This window comes from Odontesthes bonariensis, chromosome 13 (genome assembly GCF_027942865.1).
Source record: "Odontesthes bonariensis isolate fOdoBon6 chromosome 13, fOdoBon6.hap1, whole genome shotgun sequence".
Lineage (NCBI taxonomy): Eukaryota > Metazoa > Chordata > Actinopteri > Atheriniformes > Atherinopsidae > Odontesthes > Odontesthes bonariensis.
In genome coordinates this window covers 27,959,641-27,986,687 of record NC_134518.1, presented here as the reverse complement: position 1 = coordinate 27,986,687, position 27,047 = coordinate 27,959,641, and the positions used below count along the sequence as shown (strand labels likewise).

The 27,047-nt window shown below is 39.5% G+C and overlaps 2 protein-coding genes across 7 annotated transcripts in view; both read left to right on the top strand.

The window, feature by feature from the left end:
* Positions 1-9,569: 9,569 nt before the first annotated feature.
* cxcl14 (chemokine (C-X-C motif) ligand 14) lies at positions 9,570-17,527 on the top strand. The gene is made up of 5 exons (XM_075481843.1): positions 9,570-9,766; positions 9,852-9,930; positions 11,382-11,487; positions 14,581-14,694; positions 15,555-17,527. The coding sequence occupies exons 2-5, from the start codon at positions 9,867-9,869 to the stop codon at positions 15,568-15,570; spliced, it is 300 nt and encodes a 99-aa protein (XP_075337958.1). The 5' UTR covers positions 9,570-9,766; positions 9,852-9,866; the 3' UTR covers positions 15,571-17,527.
* A 1,161-nt stretch (positions 17,528-18,688) lies between these two features.
* Positions 18,689-27,047, top strand: part of fam13b (family with sequence similarity 13 member B) — a 69,520-nt gene continuing 61,161 nt past the window's right edge. For all 6 annotated transcript variants that reach the window (XM_075481837.1, XM_075481840.1, XM_075481841.1 and 3 more), the window contains exon 1: positions 18,689-18,945. The gene's annotated coding sequence lies outside the window, so the exon portion shown is untranslated. The remainder of the gene's footprint in view (positions 18,946-27,047) is intronic.

Genomic DNA, 27,047 nt, shown 5'->3' with positions numbered 1-27,047 from the left:
CAAATATGAAAACATCCAACCTTTAGTCATCCTTTCACTTTAAACCCTCCCAGCTATCATTGTAAAGCCTGCTGGCTTTAAACTTATGAAAGGAATGTCAGGAGAACAACTTCAACTGCAATTACATCTCTGCCTGGGGCAGTTGGCCCTGCCCTCAACTCCACCTTCAAGTCAGCTGCTAGGAGTTATCCCCACACACCAGCCTGTCGTGCTACAAACCTTTCTGCATACCTTTCTGCTGGCAGCTCAGTTACACAAAGTCAGACTCACACAAAACATTAGTGCCCAGAGAGTCAACAACACTGAAATATTGTGGTCTCTCCTATGATTTATTCATGGGTTCACAGTCAACTGCAGAGAAACAGCAAACCACTGCCACTGCTTTGGAGCCCATTTTTCCCTGAAACTACTTCCCCTGTATCTGTATGCAGTGTCCGTACGTATCTGCATCATTACTTGTTGCCTTCCTGTTACCTTCCTACCTGTCTGACCATATCTGATCCAGGAGCATGCTAATACCCCAGTGACTGCAGATGTCGAGAGCCTCAATTTAATTGGCCAAGTGAAATGTTACAATCTATAGGAAATCCTGTGAGTAAAGGAACTTTCTTAGAGTCAAAACGTCTGATATTTGACACTTGATATACTCAGTGGTCAAAAATAGTTTATTTAAACTGAGGATGGAATCTAAAGTCCAACCTTTTTTGTCATTTATTGATTGTAATGCTCCGCATGCTGGTGTTAGCCAGGCCTCCCTTTCAATGCTGCAGCTCATCTGTTAACACGAACATCTGTCCAGCACTTGCTTCTCTTTACTACGTTTTAAGATTAATTTCAAGGTTTTATTGTTGACTTTAAAGGCACTTAATGGACTAGCTCATTTTTAAACTTTCTGACCTCTTACAACCACATATGCCACCTTGGTCACTCAGCTCTTCTGATCAGTTGCTTTTAGTTGTTAGAGGAGACCGGGCTTTTGCAGTTGTAAACACCAAATTATGGTATAATTATTATTCAGATAATATTCAGATTTAGTCTTGCACTTGTATTTCTCGGATTTGAATTCCATATGTAGGTTGCTTTTTATTTATTCCTTTTAATTTCCATTAAAATTTCTGTCTTTTATGTCAACTTTTGCTGTGCCTTAATTGCTTTTTAACGTGCAGCACTTGTTTTTTTTGTCTCGTATAAATTAATTTGACTTAACTTGACGGGATTTTTAATTTCGATGTTCACACAACAAGGTTTCAGTGATTCTTTCAAAGTCCTTTAACAAAGGTTTTGATCTGAACTAAATCTGACAGTTTTTAAAGCTTGATTTAATCACCTCCACACACTTACAGATGTCGAACACAAGCTACCATCACAGAGAACCAGCGGTGATCTCCTAAAAAGACACACAGTAATAACATGACTGTGATGATAATGTGTTTACCTCCTGAGCTTTGAGTCCTCAGACGGAGGAAATCTGTTTTTGATGAGAACATCTGTCTATCCTCACTTGAAGAGGAATCCTTTGCCAGCGAACTAAACTAGTTTACTGAAAGCAGGTGGTCATTTTATTGTTCAGTCTTAAAAATTTAAGCTGTATAGCTTATTTTAAAAACAGATGCAGATTGTAAAAGTCTTTTTACTTTTAAAAGTTTGATTAAAAAAACTGATTGTGCTATATATTTTGGGCCGTTATGGAACGCAGATCAGCCCTATCAAAATTAAACAAAATCACAACAGTTCACACATTTCTGTTGAAGTTTTGAAGCTGATTTTCATTTTGAAACGAGTCAGTAAGAATTTCTCAAAAAAGTAGAAATTTGCTAGATTGTTTTTTTATTTTGCGCAAAACTTCCAGATGAAAAAGAGAACATGTTTTCATGTTTTGAAGCTGATGAGCTGTCGGATATCATCAACCCAAAAGGTTTTTGTCTGTTTCCCAAGACCTCTCTGCCACTTTCTCTCCATCTTTTACCCTCTATTACCACAAACCAGTCTAAACACTCACAGCACACACAACACACCACTTCTGACATTGGAGTAAACTTTACGGTTTGTTCCTGTAAATTACTTCTAAGTCTGCACTTGTGATGCTGCCAAGTCCAATGACAGCCATTAGACACAGAGCCGGTCAGCTCATTGAGACAAATGAAGTCCACAATCTGGCATGCGGTCCAGCTCTGTATAATCAGATGTGGTCCTTCTCATTGGTACAAAGATGCAGGAAGTTTTCTTAGTTTTCCAAAACAACTGTCCTACTTGATGGTGTGATGGAAAATCTTTCTATCCTGTAAATATATGAAGTTTTACTGCCAAAAAAGGCATTCATGGTGCTACCTCATGCAGACAGACATCTTTATTAGACAAATTGATGTCTTAGAGCAGTGTTTCCCAACCCTGGTCCTCAATGGCACACACTGCCCTGCATGTTTTCCATGTTTCCCTGCTCCAGCACATCTGATTCAAATAAATGGGTCAGGTCTTAAAGCTCTCCAGAAGGCTGAGGACGACCCATTCATTTGAATCAGGTGTGCTGGAGCAGGGAAACATGGAAAACATGCAGGGCAGTGTGCCTTGAGGACCAGGGTTGGGAAACACTGTCTTAGAGAATCCAGTTTAATGAAGACACATTGAATTTTTGTGGTCGCCTCATTTGGGGTCAGCAATCAAAGGGATTTCCAATGATTTTTATCAAATTTATTTTCATTGTTAAATCATAACCCTGTGATGGGCTGGTGATCAGTCATGGGAATACCCTGCCTCTCACCCAGTGGCAGCTAGGATAGGCTCCAGCCCCCTCCTGATCCTACATTGGATTAAGCAAGTATAGAAACTAGATGTTGGACCATTGCCAGGAGATTGTGCAAAGACACGATTCTTTGTGTATTCCATCTGATACAAGATCACTGATGCTAAACTGAAGTGTTTTTGATGATGAAAACGTTTAACAAGTTGCAATAATAATTTACTAATTGCAGTTATGATGTTATAAATTCCCTCGATCATCATCCAAGCAGGTGATACACCAGGGGAATCCTCTTAAGCACCAGAAGGCGAGGCTAACCCTGCATTATAGCTCATGTACACAGAGAAAAAGTATGCATTTGGACATGAGTCAAAAACATTGAACTTTAATGCCGGTGATGAAAATAAAAATATGAAAGTTCAGGTTGTTGTAGATGGGAAAAGTCTGTCTCTTAACTTTAAAAAAGGGTCTAACACACGGCACAAATTAACCTAAATTTGGTTAATTTGTGCCGCTGTCATTATTTATCATATCAATTGGTCTTAAATCTGTGGAATCAAGTTTTGAAATAATTTCGGTTACTGCATTTTAAACTCCTTTCTGGGTCTCTAAAGAACACTGGATGATGATGTTTTTCTCATGCCACTTATTTAATACTTGGCTAAACAACAATACAACGTATTAAGTGTTCCAATTGAATAAAGACTTCCAACTAAAACAATTGAATATTTAACATTTGGGGCACAGTAGCTTTGTAATAAGTAATATGAAATGTTAAAACATCCTACAGAGCGACTGAAACAACAATAGTTTGCAGCATTACCTATTAATGTTGTCTTGATATTCTGTCGACAAGGACATAAAAACTGTTGTCACAACTCCAAAGTTTTTTGTTGTGACCCAGAGAGTCCTCAAACAGAAACACACAAGAGTTGCTTAAAAGTTCCTTATGAACATGAGGACCAAGTTCAGTAAATGCTGAAGACGTCATCAGTTTGGCATGAATTCTAAAAGATATCTATCCAACTTCACAGAGGCAATAAACAAAATGTCAGTGGACTTTTTCATGTTAGAATGACAAATGTTCGAGCATTATCTGTGTCAGTTTGTCTAATCAGAACTATGCAGCTTTACAGGATAAGATGAAACGTTGCCCTCTTGGTGCTGCCAGAGGAAAAGCTACGACCCCTGCGGTCATTAGGATTCATCATCTTGGCACCATGAATATTTGTGTCGAGTCAAAAGTCTTCATTTAATGTATTTATGGAATGTATTTTTTTTGTATCCTAACAATAGACTGGTGTGATAGCACAGAGTGGAGCACTTGAATTCTTCTGATGTGCAGTTACATTCTGTCAAACAGCTACTTTAGACCTCTCTAGATTTCATAACTGATCATTTGAATGAGAAGATGACCCTAACCTATACAATTGTTAAAAATGTTGCTCTTTATTGACAAAGCCACCTGTATCTGTTTATGTTTAAAGAAATAAAAAAAAACTGTTGAGATAAGATCATACCCATCGGTGAGCATAAATTATATAAAGCATCTTTAACTGATGTATGAGGTCAATTTCATCAGCTAGTCAAGAAAAATTTGTTTTGGCTGATATTCTCTGTGTATTTAGTTGCTACCCTCAGTTTCTATTTTCTGTATTCAGTGGAGCTAAACTGATCTAATGGATGAAGACAACGGATGTCTGACTGATTATCAGTCATTTCAGCTGAAGACTGGAACAGACAGCTCACTGATGTCTTTTAGCAAAAACACTTTTTCGGTTGTGCACCCACGTAATCTTCCAGCATAGCAACCAATGTACATGCTTGTGCTCACGTAGACACGCACCTTCAAATTTGGACATGTGAACGTTGAAGAAACGCACGCACTCAAAGGTCGGTAATGCAGAAAGGCAGACATGTCAGGGCCGCCGGTTTGAGTGACGACAGGAGCTGATTGCATCAGTGTTCTGGGCCATGAGGTGAACACAAATGCACGCAGCAAGAGAGCAGAGTGAACACACACAGACAAATCCCTCATGATGCAGGATGGTGATGAATGCAGTTCAATTCTGTGGCGAGGGCATCCCAGGTGGGAGGGGTCAAAACCCCTTCTCAGGGCTATCTTTTACAGGCCAAAGGTTCAGCCTGATGGCATCCCCAGATACAATGGCTGCATTGATTGCATTTATTCATATGCAGAGGAAACAGCAGAGCTGAAAATTCCATGATGTTAAAGAACACATATTATGACACAATTTGGTCTTGATGAAATGTCTGTGACATGCTTTGATCAAAATAACATTAATTAGTTAGAGTAAGACCCTGAGTACTATACTCACCAAAGGAGAAGGGAGGTTTGTCTCTCCCAAATCTAAAATATTATTACCGGGCAGCTCAGCTCTCAGCTACATCACAGTGGATTAACAATGACCATGAGACGGGTTGGGTTCAAATAGAGCAGAAATAAATGCACGGGATTAGTCTATCAGTCTCACATTTCTTGAGCGAAGAACTTTGGAGTGAACTTAAAATAAAGAGTACTTATACAAGTATTCTACAATTCTGCCTGTATGGTCTATGGTCAGAAAGAAAACTGGTGGGACGCTCTCTGTCACGCGCCATGCCAGTTGCTGGCAACTTAGACCTCCTATCATCGACGTGGTATTGTGGTTTTAAGGTGTGGCAAGCTAAAAGCCTAAGCACAATCAACCAATTCTTCGAAGGTAATGGATTAAAACCATTCCACCAACTATAAAACCAGTTTGGACTCCCCCAAAACTGATGTTTTTTGTTATTTATAAATAAGGCATTATACCAGAGCCATGTAGAATGGGAGAAGTTAAAAAGAGACCCAGTGGGTGTGGAACAATATTTTATTATTCAGTCATTCTCTATACCCACTTAAACCAACTGAGGCTTGAGCCTATCCCAGCTGTCATTGGGTGAGAGGCAGGGTACAACCCGGACAGGTCGCCAGTGCATCACAGGGCCACACAGAGACAAACAAGAAAAACAACCATCCACACTCACACTCACTCCAAAGGTCAGTTTATATTTTATTATGATAATGGAAAAAATACCTACCGACCAAGAACCACATCTCATATATTTACCGGATGCTAATAAGTGACATGGCAGAAAATACCCTCAGTACAAAAGAAAAGTGGGAGCTTGAATTAAGGGACAGGACCTGGGAGGAAATGTGCATGAATAGCCACCAAGCTATCAACTGCAGTTTGAATTTGATTGGAAGATTAAAATTTGCTTCTTTAGGACTCATTAGCTATCTCATCACTTGTCACTCAATGTCACCCTTGTGCTGGAGGAATTGTGGCAAGACAGGAGATCATTCACATGTCTTCTGGGATTGTCCTCTACAGAGATACTGGTGTGTATAAAAGGGGATACTGGGCACTGTCATTCCTTTGGATCCAATGTTGTTTGTACTTGAGGTATTACCTCAGAACGTTATAGAAAGAGACCAAAGATATATACTTCACATACTGTTACTGATTGTTTGGAAAATCAGAACTATGAACTGGAAACAAGCTACTTTCTTCAAGCCCAATGGATCCACAGACTGAAACAACTTTATGTAACTGAGTACATGACGGCTAGAATCCAAATGAATATGGACATTTTCCTTCAAAGATGGAGTCCAGTTACGCTATATCTGAGTACCATTTCAGATAACTGTAACCAATCAATGATGTGATTAAGACTGTCAAGGACTGTTCGGAAACGTTCAATATTGTACGCAAGTTAGGAATTAAGTTAAAAACAACCCACATTAATTCATACTTTTATTAAAGCAGATAATTTTAAGGGTGTGGGGTGACCCACTTGACTGCACTCCACCCCTCTTTCCCTCAGGGTCTGCCTTTTTTTATATCTGTAGTTCTTGGAGCATGTTATTATTGTACAACAGCGATGATGTCTCTGAATGTCTATCATCTGACTGGTAAAATAAGAAAAAAACTGCAGATTTCCTTGTCAGGATTTAAAACATTATATAAAATACTGATAGAGTATTATTAGCTCATTTATTATTTAATTTATTTGTTTCATCTGATGTTGAAGTTAGGCAGCCATATAGATGAAGGATACTGAGTAACCTTGAAGAATGAGATACGTTTTAACTGAAAATCTGAATAACTCACTGATTGACACGTTTTCCGAAATAACCCAAAACAAAATTAATTTTTGAGTTTGTTGTGGCATCAGACACTCAAATATATGCTCCTCACATGTTAAGTTTCTTCAAACTTTGTGTTTGGTACTATTTAAGGACCAAAATGCAGCTTTGTGGATGGAAATTGGGGGGGAAAATCCACATAAATGTGTTTTACTGGACACATAATGGAGGAATCAAGCAGCCACCAACTTTTATATGTAATTAATTTTAATAAAGAAAGAGACAGTATTCAAAGGCGTCATTTTACTTGGAAATTTGAAAAATATTGAAGGAAGTGTAGAAAGTGGCTTCCTCCCACTGCCTAACAACTTCAGGTTAATCGGTGACTCCAAATTTACCCTAGGAGTGAGTGTGAAGTGTTTGGCTCGTGACAAACTTTTTTCTTTGAGTTGTTTGTCTCTTAGGCTACCTTTACACGGAAACGATCTGAAACCAAAACGCAAAAGTGGCGTTTCGTTTTCACTTTTAAATCTGCATTTAGACAAGTGTTTTAGGATGAAAATCTGCGTGCATACGGAAACGCAAAAGTGTGTGACGTTTCATATTTATCGATGCAGTAAACACGCCAGATGGCTAGGTGGCAACACTACCAAGACCAAGTCTTTCTACCACTCCATTCATGAAGTTATCCCACCACTGAGAAGTCCTCCCAGGTCTCACCCACAGCTGTCTAGGTCGCCTGCTCTCTCTATGAACTTCAAGAATTTCGAGAACGTAGTTCATATTTTTGGTCTGTTCTTTACTACTCTCGCTCATCATTGCTGTTATCTGATGAAATGACTCTTGAACGTCAATTACCGCGCCTAAAGGGCGGTTTATGCTTTCGACGCATAGCCTCTGCAACCGTCAAATCTGTCTCTGTGCGCGACCACGCCCCCCGCGCAGAGGGTCTGCACCCGTCGTCGCGCACCTCAAAAAAATCATGACTACACGTCGGACGGACGCAAACCCACGCAGAGCTCAAGCGGAAGTGCGCAGACAAAAAGCAGCTGTGATTGGTCCTTGGTATGCCTTTCCGGTTGTCTGTGTGACCACCTACGCTTCCTCCTTTGCATTTTCGCCAACTCCAATAAAAGAAGCTGTTCTTCTTCGATGTCGAGCAACTCCAGATCCATATCTTGCATACTTTGTTGTTTTGAAAGATAAACACTTCCGCCGGCGCCGCCGAAGTTCTCGTCACCGCCCACCAAAATTCTCGCGAGTTCTCGAATAATTTTGGGGGGAAACTGCTGTGCGTCCCTAGAAATTCCAGACCGAGGGCGCAGATGCATAACAGCAAAACTGGTTCGCGACCAGACCCAAGCGACAATTGATGTGCGCAGTTGCAGAAGTATAATTCGCCCTTAAGGCGAGTTGAAAGTCCGCAGGGACGGACATGTTGATAGCCTACTGATGTGTTTCCCACGGTTTTCTGGCGCTTTATTATGCTTGTCACGTCATTTCTATGTGACGAGAAACGCAGTTTTGCGTTTTTAATCCTTTACACGGTGGCGCGACAGTGGAGCGTTTTCAAGAATTCCACTTTGGATGGCGGTTTCACTTTTTTGCGTTTTCATGCCCCCAAAACGCCATTACCATCTAAACGATATAGTGCATCCGCAAAAAGGTTTTGCGTTTTTAACCCGTTTTCGTTTCCGTGTAAAGTGCCCCTTATGTGGCCCTGTGATGGGCTGGTGACATGTCCAGAGTGTACCCTGCCTCTCATAACTGCCTTGTTACTTGGATGCAATTCTTTTTTAATTCTGATCAAACTGAAGCATTTCACTTGAGTTCAAGGGTCAACCAATCATGACTTTTTTATGCATTGTGCATTTTTTATATATTATATGATTTTATAATGTCCTAATTTAACAGGGAACATTTGCTGCCAGTAGCCTTTATGGGGCTTTAAAAAAAAAAAAAAAAAAAAACTATGCTTTTAAAAGTAGGTCCAAAATTCGCCTTTTTTAAAATGGAGAAGGGATATTGACAGGGTCGTTGGCCAATTAACCCCATTTTCGACAGAATTTCTTACAAGCAACAAAAGAAACTTTGTTCATAATGTTGTAATTTTAAGTTCGCCCTAACTGTTAGACTTAGTTAAATTGTTAGCCAGGAAACAGCAACGGTCTTTAGTTGCCATGGATACCTGCGCAATGAACCGATAACCGGAACTTTGTCTGAGCATAAATGTATTCCTGACAATTTTCGAGCAACAAAAATCAAACTAAAGCTTCACTTTTGTTGCAACTGATTGTTATTCAGAACAGATAGACATGAATCTTGAGTTAATAAATGCGCCATTATCTGTCGCTTGTGCTTTTACTGCCCTGAGAAATGTGATGACTAATGGCCAAGGATTTCACTTTTCTCTGGAAGAAAACTGCAGACAAAATGAACAAAATATCCTCGTTTTTTTTAAGTTTAAAAATGCATAAGTTGGCTAAACCTTTTCAATTTGCCGTAATTTTGTGTCCGTTTGAAATCTGACAGGAGAATATCATAAAACGACCAAAACAGATGTCGTCCCACCCTCGTTTTGGTGAACAAAGTGTAAATGTTTTGGTTTTTTTTCTTCTCGTCCTCCCTCTCGGTGTTCTCCACTTCTCTCTCACAGGCCACAAGTGTTTGATTCGCTGCCTGGCCGTGCATTTTAATGAGCAGGGGGCAGCAGGCAGCTTTTAAAAGGCTGCCTGCCTCTCTTCAGCAAGCGACAGAGACAGAGAGAGACCCAACCGACGGAGATTCATCCAAGCGCTCAGGACGCACAGACGGAGTTGCAAAAACAGCGATCCAAGGGGACTCCAAAAGCAGAAAACCCTCACCTCACTCACCTCTGCCAGGCTGTTACCACTGCAAGTGGATTTTATCTACTTTCCGTTATACTTTTATAACACACGGATTTTTAGGGACTTCTTTTACAAAACATTTTTTTTTTAGCCTACCTGTGAAGACATGCATCGGTGCACAGTGGTACTGCTTTTGTTAGTGGTGTCCTTATACTTCCTGAGCTCAGAAGGTAAACCTAAACGCCTTTTGGTTTCTAATTGTGTTCCTTTTTGTTTTTGAAAACGGCAGTTTTGCAATTAAGCTATGGTGATGTAACTGGATAACAGACAATAGGTGGAGGCTGTGTGGGCTGGTTTCATGCCCTGTTTGCATTACTGTGTGAATGTGTGTGGGTGAAGGGAAAGATTGTGGACTAAAAGACTAAATCTAAATCTTCCTCCCATTGAGTTTGCATGATATGAGAGTGAAATTGATTGGAAAGATCCCCCAAATCCTCTGCAGAAGCTCAGTTGCGTGTTAGTGCTGATATAATTATTTATACCAAAACCTGCTGCATGCACCTTGTTTATATAGTATCTGTAAACATCTACTTCCATTTGAACCTAAACTGTTTTGATGATTGCAGCCCCTCTGTAAAGGTCAGATCCCATAAAGTGCTTTAGATTGGCAACTCTCAACACTGAAACTCATTGTGTCTTACAAGACGAGTTAAGCCAGTAAATGTTGCTGAAATAATTCAATTGTATTCCAATATGTCAATGATTTTCACTTAAAACTGTACATCTAGTAGTATCATAATGATTTGTTTCCTCTATTTTGTTGAAAATGTTCATATATTAACATCATTTTTGACAGAAAGGGAGCCTAATGCTCATTGACTTGTAAACAATATAAATCTGGCACTCAATCCTTTGTCATTTAGGGTTATAAAACTGTCAGTGGTTGCTTGGGAAGATGACTTTTAATCACGTTGGTTCTATAAGATGGTTGATGTTTAGAATGTATAAACAGAGGCACAGAACCACTTTGTTTTAGATAAGTGTAACCGTGAATCTCCTCCGGTTTGTCTGTGAAGTGTCAGAGCTGGTTCCCTCCGCCAAGTATTAACCTCTGCGCTTCCCCTGTTTTATTGGCCTTTGTTGTCCAGTCTGTCTCTGCTCTCTGTTGGCTCCACTGTGGGGCTTGTGACAGATTTAGGGGATGGAGGTCAGCGTAGATAGCAAGTGATGGATGGAGAAAACCTTGGGCTATCTGGGTCATCTCAAATATACAGCCCAGCAAAAGTAATTTCCCCTGCCTGTTTATTCAGCAGCACAGAGAGCCCGAAAGCTGGACCCCAGTAAATGTATTAGTAACTTTAGAAGCATGTAGCAGCGCATCGCAGTGCTTCTTCCGAACAAAATGTTTTATAGAAAAGAGCCATGAAATGTGAGTTCTGTGCAGTTGTTAAAGATGTTTAAGCCTTGTGTTCTCCTCCATCACAAGAGTCTTGGTACTGCTTAGATTGTGAAGGGTTCTAGCCATAGTAATGCTACTTTTCATACATGCATTAAATTTGATTTGACGTGAAATTTCAACAGCTGGGAATTTGTTGTGTAACGTCAGTGTGACATCACTGAAAATACATTGAGTGACTGGAACAGAGCTCGTTTTTAACCGTTGTGTCATATTTCTTGGCAGCCTACAAGTGCAGGTGCACCAGAAAAGGACCCAAGATCCGATACAAGGATGTACAGAAGCTGGAGATCAAACCCAAACACCCCTACTGCCAAGAGAAGATGATATTGTGAGTCGTACTTTCATTCTTTATCAGTCTGCTGCTCTTCACATCTCATTTCTGCCACCTTCTTCTATCTGTCTTTGCTGTATTTTTCGCCTATTATTTTTGACTGTTTCCCATCTTTTCCTTCATTCCTTTCCCCGCATTTCTGTTCTCTGCTTGTTTACTTTTCGTATTTTCATCTTTTCTCCTTTTATCTCCTTCCTGTTCGATTGTCTTCCCGCCTCTTGGATTGAATACGAGTCAGCAGATGATCAGCACACTTAATTACAGTTAAGACATTTGTCAGCTGTGCGGAAACTATGAAAACGCAGTCGTCTGTGCTGAGAGAGCCCTTACAACAGGTCACAGTGTGACAAGGATTTATTTATGCCCCACCCCCAGAAGGTGGGGCAATAAAGGCTAGAGAGTTTGGAAGGAGGGAAGCACAGATTTCCAGAACTTTCCAGATGATTGAAGTAAGTAGACAGCAGACTTTAGATAATCATCAGTTGTCTTTTGATATGTGTCTTCTTGACGTGTGAGATCGTTACTTTCTTGGTGGGTTGCTGCGCTGTGTGGCCTGACTCCAAGGTCTTACCTTGAGTTTCAAACCGTCAATTTTATCCATCCACCCACAGCCCCTCTGCCATCTGAATTTCAATCCGTTAAATCACAGCTCAGGCACAAAGAGAGCCATTATACTCAGTATGAGTGATGCGAAAGGAAGCACGAGCTTCCTTGTTGATAACAAGATCTCCACACTGACTTGTCGTTACCTGTGGCGCACAGAGACACACTCCAAACTTAGATGAATAAACACTCTTAAATGCAATATGAGCTATTTAATCTGTGAGTTCAAGTGCTGGGAATCAAACGTTACATGTGTTAGAAATGTGGGCTTTGATTTCTGTGAGGAATGTGTTTGAAGTTTAGTGTCAAAGCTGCACGGAGGCTCGACAAATGGGGATGTTATGTCAGCCTCCGGGGAGTCAGTTTGGTGTTGGAGGCGCGAACTCTGCTGCCACCTGCTGCCAAATCCCAATCACACAAACAACACAATGTGGGTGACGGCAGGGAACAGTTTCAGGGGATGTGTATCCATTTAGCAATGATGGAATATCCAAACTGACATTTAAATCTGTTTGAAAATGTTTATTATACAGTTGAAAAGTAAGATGGATTTACTAAGGTTACTGAGGTAACATTTCAAGAGAAAACGCTAAAGTGAAAATTGGCAAAACAAGCATATTGAAAGATGATATTATCCTCTTACCAAAAGAATACTGTGGCAGTAAGTAGGTAAGAAACCATTTGTTGATGTGTCAAATATGTAAAGTGACAGAGAGTCTGTAAACAAAAGTAGTTCAAACACAACACTCTTAAAAAGTAAAAAGAAAATAGAAACAATCCCTGTTTAATCTGCGTGTGTGTTAATGATTATATACTGTATGTCCACAGCTATGAGACAGTGTCATGTATGTTTGAGTGAAGGAAATCTAGTGAGTCTGAATTTAAAGAAGCATTATCCCACTCGCAGGGTCATTTCTGTGTGTGTGTGTGCTACCTGCCACACGGCCATCACTCAAGGCTGCTCTATTAGCATGAGATGGGGGCCACCAGCCGCTAGAGCCCAGTGAAAAATGAGCCCCAGTGGGCTCCGGAAAGCCATGGAAAGAATGAGAGCGGGAGAGAAATGAGTATGAGAGCCTCCTCTCTGGGTGTTTAGCTCACGGCTCTCAGTTTGGCATTCTGAGCGGCAACTCCAAAGCACAAATCCACACAACAGGGAGCCCCAAATGTCCCTGTTCTTCCTCATTTCTCCTTGTTTTCTCTATTTACTCTTTCGTCTTCAATCTTTTACACTTCAATCTTTTACACTTCATCATCTTCCTTCCCTTTTATGTGATTGTCAGCCCTCTTTTGTTCTCATCACTCGTGATTTTTAGAGCCAGTGGCTTCAGCCGCCCAGGTGAATGATAATGAGCAGGAAGCAAAGCTCAGATTAACACAGTAACGAGGTTAAACTTCATCCCTGCTGAGCAGCCTTGCAGATATGAGTGAATTGGCATGCATGCAAACACAGACGGTGTGATGTTCTTACCCGTACACACTTTAAGAGCACAGTTCTTCCACAACAAAGCACACACAGCTATCCAACTGAAGCCTTTATGGCCAAACAAAGTGACAACTGAATGGGCAGGAAAATATATGCGGGACTCTTTAATCGAATCATTATAGCAACTGACTGCAAGAATCACGTCTTTTCTCTTCCACTCTTTTAGCATTCATGGTCTGCTGAGGCTTTGAGTGTGTCTTTAGATGGAGAGGCGCCCCTCTTCTTTCCAGCACATTCTCTTGTTTGGTCTGAATACGCCACATGCGGGCAAACTGTCTTCATCGTTACCTCAAACAGTGGGTCGCAGACACACCGTCTGATTCAGCGAGCTAGCATGTCACATTTTTTAGTGGCAGCTCCATAATATTGCCTTTTAGCCGAGAGGTTGACCAAGCTGTGCCAGCTGATCATTTGAGTGGAGTTTTATCAGCAGCAGTGAAGAATAGCGGCTCAAGTTTGGGGCAAAAACACGTCAACTGTGCAACAACCTGACCAGTCTCTATTCAGAGGACTTTGACTGGCTTTTATGTGGCCTGAAAAAGTGTTTTTTCTCTATTCAGCTTCATTGAAGTGCTGCCTCTTGTAGCTGATCTTCTTTTTGTCAACTTATGAAACTCATGGCATTGTCTTTGTATTTTCCTCACCAACCATTTCATTATACTGCATGGCAGCAGTCAGGCTGCACTTGCAGGGTGTTGTGGGGGAAAGTTCGACTTTTAGGCCCTCTGCTCTGTGTTTTGTAGAACTTCCGTGAATATCTGTGTGCCATTAGGACAGTTTGGGAGCTTTAAGGCCATTCTTGCTGACTTCTTGTAGTTTAACACAGAGATTTGGACACACTCAGTTTTTACTTTTGACTGAAATATTCTGCTCTTAGGCTCACACACACAGCAGTGTCCAGGACAAGCAAAGCTAAATCAAAACATCTGACCCACCGTGCTTTACTTATCAGACGTTTTCGCTTGTAAAGTCTTTTTTTTCTTGTCTTCTTCTCCCCTCAGTGTGACGATGGAGAATGTGTCTCGGTTCAAGGGGCAGGAGTACTGTCTCCATCCTAAACTGCAGAGCACTAAGAATTTGGTCAAATGGTTCCGCATCTGGAAGGACAAGCACAGGTAATAAGCTAAGGCGTTATGGCCGATTTATTTGTAGTACAGCTGCACTTTAAGATGTTGGGTATGTTAGAGTTTAGTTGTGGAAATGAGCATGGATTATCAACAGTGCCTGATTAGAATGTGCATAAATATTTACTAGTATTTAATCATACACTGGAAAAAATCTAAATCTTACCAAGTATATTTTTCTCAATGAGTATCTCATTACACTTGACCTAAGACACAATTGCCTAACAAGTACCATTTCAGCAAGATATAGGGACTTGTTTTAATACAATACATTTTGAATATCTTGTTAAGAGAAAAAGTCTTGAAAACATCTTGTTTTGAGTCACATTTCACATGAAACAAGCTTTTTTTTTTTCATTTGAAGAGGTTTTTAAGATAATTTCAAGATTACTTTTAACTCAAAAGTCCTAAATATCACATTTTATTTCAAGGAATCTTGACAAGCCGATTTTCCCTAGTTCCATTGGCAGATTTTTTTGCTTATTTCAAGCAAAAACGTCTTGTATTTGTTGTTTTTTTTACTTATTTTTGGAGGGGCATTTTTTCCAGTGTATGTAGTTTGCTAAGGACAATATAGTGAATAAAAGCCTTTGTGGTTAGTATGAAATGTGTAAAACAACCTATTTATGCTTATCGGATGTACAAATGTAATCGAGAATGTTAAAGAAATAGTTCAAAATGTTAGAAAAAATATTTTTTTCTCTACTCAAACAAAAACAAAAAAGGAAGCAGCTGCAGTCGGAGTCAATATAGAGGCTAAAGCTTGGAGGTCATTTTAAAGAGATAACTGGACATGTGTTTGAAATGGCAGAGAAATGAACTTGAGCTTTCCTTTTTTATCCCCCCCGCAGGGTGTACGAAGCCTAAAACCTTAGCTGCCCAGAGCACACGGATCAAGTGAGACAAAAAAACGACGTCAACATCACCGGGGCTGTTTTGCGAAGTACAAGATTTGACCTCCTGTGAAGATGTACTTCTCCCTCTTCTGCCGGACATCTGTCGAACACATTAATCTGTAGTTTCTATATAATCTGGTGGGCTTCTTTTAGTCAGCCATTGATCTAGTTACATCACTTACATTTCCAGTCTTTACAACTGTAGTTAGATTTGTCAAGTAGAGGAGGAGACACTGCCATCTGTCTTCAAACAGTTGTAGGTTTGTTCAGGTGTTATTTAAAGGGACTTCTCTTTTGCTTTGCCTTCTAGGATTTCACACAGGAAGGACTGTGTAAGAGATCATCATGAAACAGACAAACCTTCCTTTAAAAATGCAGAACTCTGTATTCAGAATGACAGGGTGTATGACCTGGTTAGCTGTGTTAGGAGGTTGTAGTTAAAATGCAGTGATAAAGTAGGTTAGATTGTATTTGTAGAGGAGAATCAGTGTGCTGTTGTTCTTAGACGGCGGTGGTTCGCCACTGTGTTCGTGAAGGTGTGTGTCGGTGAGAGTGTGTGCATTCAGCATGCCCGTGCTCCACGCATGTGTCAAACAAGCACACGTCACGCCAACCTCTTTGTGAAATATTTTCTCTTTAACCTTCAGGGCGTAGATTCAACACATGATAAACAATTCAAATAAATCATTTGTGCCACAGTTTGTTTATGTGTGTTGATGAAAAAAGTCGATTAGATACTCAAAGAGGGCAAAACTATCTGTGATATACTATGAATGTTTGAACATCTTTAGTTCTCTGTCCTATATGTAAAGAAGCAATATGTCATTCAAACTGTCTCTATAACCATTTGATCTGAGTTGGGTTTAATAGCGACCTAAAGAAAAAAAAAACCCTCATGGCAGCACCAACACACAAAGAATTTTTCCACATTTTTCGGCCATCAACCTGTTTATGGCGCTCATTTATTCCTTTTGAGAATGTAAATATTTTAAAATAGATCATAAATAAATACTTTGATATTCTAAAACGTATGTAGGCCAGTTCAGCCACTTAACAATTACTATTCAGCCACTGTGTTTTTCACAGGGACTGTTTTCATTTGTAGATTTAATAGAGTTGTGCATGACTTGAGTAAGAGCAACGACATGACGGCCTTTATCGTGATAAAAAGCACATCAATCCATGCATAAATGTGGCTCGTTTTAATAGTTTCTGGACAACAGTGGAGCTAAACTGCACAGAGAAAATGACCCAAATTAGGTTTTTGGAAATTTGGTGGATACTTGTTTTCTGTTTGGCATTTCGTGTGTGTGTGTGTTTTTTAATTAGATAAACATGAATATTATCAGACTTTAAGATTGGCTATGTGTAATTATGCTATATCAGGAACAATCAAAGACCAGTGTGGGAATGTTGATGAACAAATAAATAAAACTTTAAATAGGAGCCACTGAGCAGAAAAATCCAGCGTACAGAAAAATAATCACTGCCCACATTCAAAACAGTCTCCTCTTCGATGATCTGTCCTCCATCTTTTCTGTTATTACTTTGGATGTCGTTTATACATTTCATTAAAATGACTGTCGGGTGTTTTTGTGCCAACAAAGCTAATTCTCGCACATTTATCTGCATATATACAAAAATATCGCATTTTCCTGAAGAATGTGCATTACTCTTGTTTTGTACCTTATATGAAATATTTTGTACATGGACCGGCCGACATGTTAGTGAACATGAATTCATCTTCAGACTATGTAGTGTCATGTTTATTGTATTTCTTCATCATAGTTGTATTTCTTTTTTTATATATATATATATATAAGTATTTTGAGGGTATGTGTTTGGACTGGCCCACCAAACACACAGCTAGACGTTCCATCGAGTGTAAAACAATAAACACAGAAATAAAGTGTTTATAGAGCAGCTCATGTTTGCATTTGATTTTTTGAGTCCATTAACAGTCATACTTTAAAGTGAATCAAAAGAGACATTGAAACGTTGCAAATGTGTAAACTGTGAAGGAGACAAAGAGCTCTTTCAAACCACAGTGATGTACTGCTAGCTGTCCACAAGGTGGCACTATATACAAGCTAACTTATCGTTTGTAAGCGCAATGAAGATAGAGTTTATTACAGAGTATTTAAATGGAGTTTGCACACCAATGCAGACATACACGACAATTTAATCCACACATACATTACATTTTGGTTCATTTTGGTGGCGTGTATGTGAGACACTGATGTGCACATTTTAACACGACAAAAATGAAGACAAGCACACAAAGTAAACCCCAACCTCTTCAAATGTAAATGAAAACTTGAGGAATGTGCTTCTAATGAGAGGATTCCGTATGTTTCCCCTGCGCTGTTTTGTCAATCTGATACCAGAGCTTTATGTGCTAAATTACATTTAGAAGTAGAACAAGCCCCCAATTCTTTAGCAATTACTGTGATTTGACACTCTTGGGATATCAATAATTCAATATCTCCATGGCAGCTGTGCAAACTCCACCTATAGAGACCCTGATGCGGAGGTGAAAAGTATTGCACTTTTGGGTAATGTGGCAGAGTGATTAAGGAGGTGAATAAAAAAGGAAGATACATACAGTAAATAACGGGATAATTCTGGTATTATTCTATCATTGTATCATTCTATCATAGAATAATACCAGAAGTCAAAATGTGGATGTAATTCATTGATTAATATACTTGTGTGTGCATATCTATACCTATTTACATAAATATTTAAGTATGTACATATGTATATGTGTGTATATATTTACTTTTGATACTGTATTTCTCAGTGTATTTCTAATTATAAATCTTCAGTAACATTAGAGTAACATCAGCAAATCTCCTATGTCGTTTACGTTTTTTCACCTGAGCATATATGAAGAAATGAACTGATCAACTGATAAAATAATCAATAAAATAAAATAATCAATCAATCGAGGACGTTAGAATAATTGATGCTTGCCCCGTATCTGCCTGTCTGCAAGGCGGGGTCATTATTTGGCAGCTGTCCCCCGTTGTGTTCACAGTCAGAGGGGCGGGGTCAGTATCTGGCAGGTTCGTCCCTTGAGGGTGTGTGCGTGTGTGCGCTTATGTGTGTGTGTATGCGAGTTTCTCTAAGCAACGACCTGCAAACGGGCATCCGAGCTAAAAGAAGAAGAAGAAAAAGAAAACAGGAACCACATCAATTTCGCTAGTCTTTGCAATGTTCCCGACGATATTCCTTCATCGTCTGCTTTGATTCCGTCAAAGTTGTCGTCTCTCAAGACGTCGGCTACTAAAATCAAGCCAGAAATTGATGCATCTTGCCCCGCGTTCCTGTCTGTTTTGACCTGGTAAGGTACACCGGAGCAACTGATTAGCTTGTCTTGCTAGCAGCGCTTCTTCTGGATCTCTCAGCATCTCAGACGCTAACCAAGGTTAGCCTGCTAGGCTAACTCTGTCTGACGCTTTTTTATTATGGATTTATTGAATATTGCCTATAGTTATACTTAATTGATTTACTGTGGTAGTGTCTTTATTTTATAGTTATATTTAAGCACAAAGTGGCTTTAAACAGTTTTTTTTATTTTTAAATTTGTGTTCACTGGGAGCTAACGGCTAACGGGTAGCAGCAGAGGCAGTCCCATCACATCTGTGGCTCCTCCGCAGGCACAGCAAGCTAACTGGGAGACAGAAGCAGAAGAAAATAAAAACTGACACAGTGTGCAATGTTTTTAGGGCTTTTGAAAATAAAAGTATAATAGTTAAGTGCATGTGGTGTTGATCTTTATAGATATTTGGTGGGTAAATTAAACTGAAAGCAGTTGTGTGTTCCAAGTGGTTCTGCATTAGAAAGATGTGTTTGACAAGTCCAAATCAGCTGGTTCTGCTCCGACGGTTATTGTGCACGGAACATCATGCATGTTGTGTGTCGGATATGTGGAGTTGGTGCTCTCCTGGATTGCAGGCGTCAAGTTTCGTTTTCTGTTCTTGTTTCTGGAGAGCTTCATCGCTGACATTGATGCTTCCTGCTCGGCTGCATTTACAGTCTGTGCTGGAATGTTCTGGTGTTTTGTGGAGCTGTGTTTGACATTAAACCCCCTTTCTTCCCCTCTTCTGATCCGGGTCCAGACGTTTTAATTCCCCATAACTGATATATCTGTGTCGTCTCGAGGGGCGGATGTTAATTTCTGTGTTCTTAAAAAATCTTGCAAATTGCATAATCGTTTCCGGCCATTGCTCTGAATTAGAGAGGATTGGTCTGTGCATATGGTGTACAGTAGACATCCAAGATCCGCCATGTATTACAGATTGACATTGTAGACCCTTTAAGCTTAATATGACTCATTTATTAATATAGTTTCATGTAATTTGGGTCAGAAATAAAGCATTAATACTCTGGAAGCTGCATGTGAATTATTGTAAGGCTCTGATTCACAGAGCATGTATGTTTAACTTCACCACCCATCTTATTTAAAGCAAAACTACAACTAAAACCTATGTTGTTAGCTTTTTATTGGAAGATTTGGCTGATTTCCTTGGTAGGTAATGCCTTATTTTTCACAGCTAGTGACCAAGGTGATCAAGGCTAGTTGCCCTCATGATATGACACTTAATGATTAACAGTCATACGTTAACAGTTAAGGATTTTGTTATCCTTTTCTATTAATATGTCAATAATAATGAATAACCAGCCAGATTTAGATGATTTTACTTTGCAACTAAATCTGTGCTGATACTATCAACAAATTCTCATCCAAATGTCGTTCATTGAAGATTAGAAACGGTTGGCGGTGGAAACGGTTTAATCCGCCTATTTAGTTATTATGTAAAACCAAAGCCAACTTTATTTATAAAGCACTTTAAAACGACCACAGCTGAAACAAAGGCCTGAATATTAAAAACTATAAGGAAAAGAAAGCAGATAAAAACATCAGACATATAAATAAATGTGACATAAGAACAACAAAGAAACTAACTATATTATGTAACCTGACTGTTACTTCAACCTAAATAATTGTAGGTAGTTATTATGATATTAAAATAATGTTATTTTTGGTCAAATGTTTGAATTCCATTTGCAAAAACCAACTTAAAGGATGTTAGAAGTTACTTATGTCATCTCGGCATGTCTATTATAAATATAAATGACTACTTAAGCAACTTCTGCATTACATTTGTACTTTGTAATGCATGTGGCATTGAGCTCTTTAGATATAATAATGTCCTGAAGTACAATGTACATACAATGCAGATGGGAAATTTGGAATATGAATGCATTAAATCATATAGAGACCAAGATATAGACTTGAAATGTGTGTCAAGGATAATCTATGTTTAAACTTGGATGTTCTAATCAATTCTTTTATATAGCACAGTTGTGCAACCTGTTACCCAAAAGAGTTTGGATATTGTGTAAGAGATGGCAGATATGTTGGTAGAGGACCTGGAGTAAAGATCAACTTTGCCGTGTTGCTGATGTTGGGAAAACTGTTAAAAACAGTTGTTGAGTCAGCGGCCGTAATAAACTTTGGATTGTTTATCACTCGGCTGCCAGTTTACGAACACTTGGACTGAAACAAAAATAGGTCTAAGTAGAAGAGTCCTGCAATAAATCACACCTTTCTGAAGTCTAAAATGCTCAGTATCAGTTTGAACTCTGTGTTAGTTCATGTCATCCTCGAGGCTGTGGGTTGTTTTGCTGTTGATCATAATTCTGCTAGGCAGGTATTTCTGATATTTTGGATGAGGATTTATATGGATTTAAATGAGGTAGAGACGATAAACTGAATCAGCTGAGTGTGATCATTTATTGTGAGGCTTTTGTAGGGTGTGGATTAGCTTTGAGCTGCAACTGGGCCCATCAAAATTACAACATAATCACCTAATTGCGATCATTTCAGATGATAATGATGGTCTTTGTATAGTAACAGTTTCAAAGAACCTATAGACTGGCACTCATCTCCTGGTGCCACTTTGATAGCACCTATGTGGAGAATAAATCCTGCTAACTGTTTGTCCACAGGTGTTTAGCTGCCAACACTCCAGCAGCCACATTTTGTTGACCTTTTATTGACATTAGCAATATAAATGTAGCGGTAAAGCCAAACACACAGATTTTCAAGGGCATATTTAGCTTTTTGAAGGCGCTATCGCCACTAATCTACAAAGACAAACACATCTTATATCCCACCTACTTCTTTTAGAAGGTAGAACTGTGTCATTAAACTGTTACATGGCCTAGATAACGATCTAAATAAACAGATTTAAGGGAATAAATCCTTAGTTACAGCTGTTTATATTAAAGATAGTTGTTGGCTAAATTTCCACGATTGCGAAAGCCCTAGCTGGAACTATCAATCATTTTCTTTTCTGATTACCCTACCAACTATTTTCTATGAATATTAATCTAGTAAATCTGTCAAATTCATGCAGAAATAAGGGTCTTTGACTGATTTTAACCACCAAGACTTGATATAAGCTAAAGCTGACATTGGACACAACTCGGCTGCCTTGTTTAAACTGGTTTATAATACAATACATTGTCATAAACTTCCAATTAAGTGTGATTGTCAGTTTCGAGATAACTCCATGAATGTATGCTATAAATGCAAACTGACACACTCCCACTCGGTGAGTCTGACTAAGCTGAACCTGCAGGCTTTTATGCGACAGATCTCACGTATGCACATACCAACAGTATCAAAACTCTCCAGCCTCCTACAGTGTGAGATAAGAGGATATGTAAGATGACCCATAGTTCTTATATGGAAGGAAAACACGCAGACACACACAGCAGTCACAGTAGTGTCATAATCACACAGCTGCCTGTAGTGTGGGACTGTTGTTGCCAGGTCATTGAGTGATTGTTTTCAGACTCTGTGAATGGGAGCCAAGATAAACTGAAAATGGCTTAAATCTCTGTAAAGCCGGACAAACACTGCCAGAAAACCATCAGATTTAATCCCAGTCTGCTCATGTTAATACCTGCGCTGAAAATACGTTTCGCAACCTCATTTGCATTTGTCAAAGCTGTCATTTGGTTTCATAATTAAACATTATCATTAAGTATTTAACGAATGCTTTCGGAGCAGGATAGGGTGAAACAGATGATAAACCTACATTTGTAGCCTTAATTATTTTGAGAAGTGTTTAAGGATGAGAATGCAGTGTGAACTCCATCATGGAGATGTTCTAACACAAAGGGAGAAGCTGTGAGAGTCCCGAATCAAACCAAAACTGGCCAAAGACGGTTTCATGCAGCGGAGCACTGACCTGGCCCAAAGATTGTGTAAGTGGAGATGGTCCGTCAGATTGTTCAAATAACATTCGCTTCCACTGGAGGGAGAAAAAAATCTTACTTTACTCGTGTTTTGTTATTCTTACTTACAAATGCCTACAGCATTCTTTTACGTTCACCTTCACTAAGAGAGCGCCCAGGAAATAGATGAAAATCTAGAGATGATGATTTAACCAGCACACTATTAACATGTCTGTGTGTGATAGTTGGGAATCACTCGGGGCGTCTTCAGAGCCTCACTTTGTTTTTTTGTCCTTGGAGATACTTGGTGGATTTTTTTTTTTTAAGCATGTTGTATGAAGATTTCAGCAGGTGGTCAACTCAAACACAGGATAAACCATAAACTTGCAACATCGATTTTGGGGGTTGTGCTTTAATGAAGTGTGATACACGGTCTCTCTTGTGTAACTTGAAGGATCTGTTTTCTAATGTTCTGCTGCTAGATACCACAGCACACTTTCAAATAGTCTTGTGGCATTCAAACCTTGGTGCGACACAGGTTCTCTGTTGGTTCTATTAACCAGAACCAACAGCTTCTCAGGAAAAAGTCAGAAGCTTTGGAACATGAGTGTTTATTGCTTTGAGTCTAAATGATATGCAGAGTGCAACCTTCCAGACCTACATGTTAGCATTTATTTGTCTGAGTGAATAACTTCCCTTTGTTAACTGTTTCTCAGTAGCTAAATAGACTCATTGTTTGTGTTGATGTCATGGCCTTTATTTGCTGTAACGCATCCTCAGGTGCTGGTCAGGTGATTGGCGAGTCCCTCAGCGTGTTTTCACAGAGATGAGCCACAGCTCGAGTACATGAGTCGGCAGATGGAGAAATCCTCGACTGAGCAGCTGGTTGAGCTTAAATAATCTGGGGGGGGGGTTAGAAAATGTTCTCAGTAGGTTTAAGGGCAAATCTTGAGCGTTCAGCATCTTCTGAATGTGCCAGTCCATTAGAGAGATTGCACTGCGATGAAAGCCACATGACTTGAAATTCAGAATTGCAAACCGTTAAAGACTGTAATCTGTAATCCTCACCTCCATCTTCCACAATGGTTTGAGAACTTTTGTGTTAATGTGTGATTGGAAAGTCCCAGACACTGCTAAATATCTCTTTCCAAATCCGGTCTGTTTATTTTGTTGGTTATGATACGGTACAAACTGGGTGCTTTTCACTCCCACTGCTTCTCTGGTATGCAAACACGCTACTGATCCGATCAGAGGTGGATTGAGCTAAGTACAGAAGTGACACATTCAGCTCCGATTGCTCGGGACACATTTAGAGGTGCTTTTATCCACATGCATTTAGCAGTCTGTTTGCACATGTCCTCATTTTATAACTGAAGCGTCATCCGACAAAAATCACAGTTAAAGTGACTTTCGATCCACACACGCTGCCACAGGGAAATCTTTACAACCGTTGTGGTCATAGAGAAACGAAAACAAAAACTGGATCCAGCTCCTTTTACTGTATGTGTTAATAGAATTAAGAGCCCATATTCAGGTCAGTCAGGCCATTAGTCATTCGGATCTCACTATCTGGCTCAGTACTCAGTGATTCATACTCACCTGGCGTTAGGTAGGCCTGCTTTGAAAATACACGAGCTAATGCATTAATTCAACCTTGACGTCAGATGAGCTCTCCTGGAATGAACTTGGTGGTTGCGCTGCTTGGATCTGATGGCACACTAGAACAAAGTCTGTTTTCTGGTAGCAGCAAACCTTGTGATCGCAACCAGCCGAACTTGCTCTGGAGCCATAGACACCTCGATGAATTATTACCGTATCACAAAGTGTCTTTGTGAGATCTGTGCTTAACTTGGCATCCTTTCATCACAACACATTAGTGCTCTATACTATCGCTCATGGTGGATAGTTTCCACCTAATTCCATTCCTAATGTATTAAAAATCTCAGAATCCTGAAATCAGTCTTCATGGATAATAACTGCATTCTACTGTCATGCATTATGTTAGACCAAACTACATATAAATATGCATTAACCTGGACTTTGAAAGGTTGTTTTTCTTGCTTTTGAATCATTAGTGTGTGCAGCTGCACCCTGTCTCAGTACTGGAGTCTTATCCACACCCAGTTGAGTAGCAGTTCCGAGTAAATGAAAGTAATGAAAGTTTGATCTTGGTTACTTCTCGTTTTCAGTGTGGGAAAATGCTGCACAATCAGTTTGCCTGGTCAGTGATTACATGCTCTTCTGTCTGCTTATTTGTCAGCTTACTCTCCCAGCTGGTGTTCGATCAATTGTTTACACACAAGCATGTGTGTATACACACACACACACAGATGGTAATGGTAGCCTATCCTGTGTAACCGATTAGCTCTGTGTTAATTGAGTGTTATTTGTTTCCATGGAATGACAGGACTGCATGGAAAACAATAAATCTGGAAATAATAGACTGAATTAGAAAGCATAAAGAGGAATTAATTGAAAAATAAATGAGGAAATGAGAAAATGTGGAAACGGGAAGGGAAATAAATACATAGATAGTGTTTTTCTTTCATTTCCATATGACTTTATTTATATAACATTTTATTTTTTTCTTAAATTATTTTCACATTGCTCTCATTTTTAAGGCTTCTAGTGCAGACTTACTCTTGTCGCGGCACTCCTATCCTACCATACAATCTACATATGACAGAGCAAAAACTATTCAGTGATTCTAAAGAAAAAGTTTTGGGTTTCTTCAGCGATGTACAGAAGTCTCACTTCCTCACTGCACTGCCTTGCTTTCATGAAACCAGCAGACATGCACAGCATATAAAAACAGACAGACATTGCAACGAAAGCGGGATACGAGTCGCTGTTCTGGTGGTGGTTCAGACATGTTCATCAGTATGTGATGCAGTAAGAGAAAGCAGTGACACAGATCAACTTTAGATCAATACATTTTCACGTCATGGTCTCAGTCAGGTGGTTTGGGCCCAGTAACTCATCTCTTCAGGCCATGATACCATGAATTATCAGCCACTTTGAGTAATAGACAGTTACTACTACTATTACACTTTATTGAGTAGTAGCTGTATCAAAAGATTTCTTAAGTTAATATTTACCACATTTACGTTTGTAGTACATTATGACAGTTTTTTTACGACATACTTTTAACACTTGGTATTGTTTACGTAACTAAATAACCGTGAACGTTTCTGTGGTTCCTTCTGCCACTCACCAGTCTCAACAGACTGCAGTGAAGGAGTCAGTTGCCACATTCATGTCTGTATTTTCATCGTAACGCAATGACACCAGGTCTCTCTTTCTGTTTGAGGCAGCGAGGAGCAGCGTGAGGGACAGATACCTTTGCACTGAAAGTAATTAAGGTTTTTCAAAAAGTCGCTACATTATTTTCTGGGTGCTGAAAGGTTCAAATGTCACTTAATGTAGTAGATTTTGCCACTTTGGACTGTAAAAGATAAACGTGAGAAGATGATGAATCTATTTGGGCGCCATTTGTGGGTGGCTGTAGCTCAGGTGGAAGAACAGTCATCTGTATGAGTGTTTGTGTGAATGGGTGAATGTGTCTTGTAGTGTAAAAGTGATATACAAGTACAGTCAATTTATCATTTAGGTACTGTACTTGGCCCCCAGTATAGACATTGTGTGGAAAACCCTGCATTAGATTTTACTGTATTAGCTGTAAACCAACTGTCGTTCACTTATTGTTTTTTTGTCAGTTTCATTGTTTCTCCTACAATTTCGTAGGAAATAGACTTTATCACCATAGATGTCAGCATCTTATTATCAAATAATACCTGAGTAATCAGCCAACGCCGCCACGCTGTAGACTGTGTGTGGAAACGTTTTCTGCTGAAATCACTGAAAAGACGTCGTCTTTTTCAGGATTTTATTAGAGCAGAGCACCTGTCTGGAAGCGCTTTAAGCGACTGCAAGTTGACACATAGCCTCAGGTCAGGGATATATTTGCTTATTAATCACACGTTTACGTAAGCAACAAGCTCTGTCTTGGGTGTAATTGTTCACTTACTTTCCCCAAGATACTATGCTCGTTACCGGGGGATTCCACTAGGGGTATACCCGATAACTCGGGCCAAAAAAAACACGTCATCTACGCCGTCCCCAATCCATGTCTCCAACAGTTTCCTCCACAGACATTTGCAAAATGATAATGATCTCTCATGAGCTAATTTTAAA

Excerpts from the sequence above, each read along its gene's own strand:
- cxcl14 (XM_075481843.1), top strand. The coding sequence starts at position 9,867 with ATGCATCGGTGCACAGTGGTACTGCTTTTGTTAGTGGTGTCCTTATAC. Across the intron at positions 9,931-11,381 it reads ATACTTCCTGAGCTCAGAAG|CCTACAAGTGCAGGTGCACC; the intron begins GTAAACCTAAAC and ends ATTTCTTGGCAG. Across the intron at positions 11,488-14,580 it reads TGCCAAGAGAAGATGATATT|TGTGACGATGGAGAATGTGT; the intron begins GTGAGTCGTACT and ends TTCTCCCCTCAG.